The sequence below is a fragment of the Merops nubicus genome, unplaced genomic scaffold (assembly GCF_000691845.1).
Source record: "Merops nubicus isolate BGI_N331 unplaced genomic scaffold, ASM69184v1 scaffold26014, whole genome shotgun sequence".
In the NCBI taxonomy this organism is placed as follows: domain Eukaryota; kingdom Metazoa; phylum Chordata; class Aves; order Coraciiformes; family Meropidae; genus Merops; species Merops nubicus.
Genome location: NW_008606646.1, coordinates 3,492 through 5,106, shown reverse-complemented (window position 1 = coordinate 5,106; position 1,615 = coordinate 3,492). Strand labels below are relative to the sequence as shown.

Sequence of the window (1,615 nt, the reverse complement as noted above, 5' to 3'; positions counted from 1 at the left end):
AACCCCTCCAGGGGTGGGGACTCCACCACTGCCCTGGGCAGCCTGGCACAGCCCTGGGCAACCCTCCAGGGCAAGAAATTGTTCCTCAGGGACAACTGAAACCTCCCCTGGGGCAACCTGAGGCTGTTTCCTCTTGTCCTGTCCCTTGTCCCTTAGGAGCAGAGCCCGACCCCCCCCTGGCTCCAGGCTCCTGTCAGGAGCTGTGCAGAGCCAGAAGGTCTCCCCTGAGCCTCCTTTGCTCCAGGCTCAGCACCCCCAGCTCCCTCAGCTGCTCCTCCCCACACTTGGGCTCCAGACCCTTCCCCTTGAGAGGTGTCTTGCTGTTGTGTGACTCCCAGTGTTGCCTCTGCAGCAAGGAGCTGAAGAAGATGCAGGAGCAGGATGAAGATGCAACTCTGACCCAGCTGGCCACGGCCTGGGTGAACCTGGCCATAGTGAGTATCTTCAGAGGCATCTCCAGCCTGCAACCTCTGAGAAACCCCACTCAGGTCTCCTTCCTCCTTGCTCTTTTCACATCATGTTTTCAGAAAAGCATGCAGGTTTTTTGATGGGTTTTGGGTTGTTTTTTTGCCCCTTCCTTCAAGTATGCAGAAAATCTTGGTAGCTGGCTTCATAAATCAACTCTCTGTGTTCCTTGTCAGTCTTTCTCTGTGCTCCTTGGCCTTCAGCTCACACAGGGAGGAGCTGAACCACACTTCAATAATTCACAAAGTGGTCCTGGCAGCCAGACTTGGCCATTAAACCCCCAGAAAAAAAGTACAAGAGCTGCTCTGAGCAGACTCCTGAAGGCTCTGTGTGAACAGGACAAGGACGTGCACTCTTTGGCAGTGCAGATAATCAAGGGCTTGCAAATGGACCTCACTGAATTTTAGGAGGGTTTTTAATGTTATATGTGTAATAACCTGTTACACTCTTGAATTGTTTCAACGTTCTCTTGGCTTTGTTAGGAGATGTCTCATACCCAGCCCTTGTGTGGCCAGATTCTCCTTGAGATCTTTGTTTCCACCTTTAACTGGTGGCAGCTGCTGCCTGTAGAACCTTTCTGAAGCCAGAACTTTCTGAAAATCCAGGTGTCTGTGCCTGCATTTCATTATTCAGCTCTCATTTCACAATCCTTTCCCACGTCAGGCCTCTGAAGTGGTTCTTCTGAAGTGGTTTTTCTTTCTGAATGGAAACCTGGGTCTTTTGATCATTTAATTAGCTCTTAATATGGAATATTTTTGCCTTTCTGTCCCCTGTGGGCTGCCAGGGAGGTGTTGTGGTGCCAGCAGCTGCTGGGGTGGGTTCCTACGTGTCCCATACCTGTGCTGGGTAACCCCAGAGGGGAACTTTGCCCCTGGTCCTTCAACCAGAGCAGGAACGTGCCGTGGAGCTGTGGGTGTTTGTCTCCTCCCCTTGCAGGGTGGGGAGAAGCTACAGGATGCCTACTACATCTTCCAAGAGATGGCAGACAAGTGCTCCTCCACCCTCCTCCTCCTCAACGGGCAAGCAGCCTGTTACATGGCCCAGGGCAAGTGGGACGATGCTGAGGGAGTCCTGCAGGAGGCCCTGGACAAGGTACTCCCTGGTTTGGCCAGGCAGCTCTTCTCTCAGGGGAATAGAGAGAGAACCACTG

The 1,615-nt window shown here is 52.8% G+C and overlaps 1 protein-coding gene across 1 annotated transcript in view; it reads left to right on the top strand.

Annotated features, from left to right (window-relative positions):
• The window catches only part of COPE (coatomer protein complex, subunit epsilon), a gene marked incomplete at its 5' end in the record, with an annotated part of 4,530 nt that overhangs the window by 1,563 nt on the left and 1,352 nt on the right, over positions 1–1,615 (top strand). Inside the window, 2 exons of the mRNA XM_008939725.1 lie at positions 353–434; positions 1,402–1,557. Coding sequence (XP_008937973.1) covers positions 353–434; positions 1,402–1,557 — 238 coding nt within the window. The remainder of the gene's footprint in view (positions 1–352; positions 435–1,401; positions 1,558–1,615) is intronic.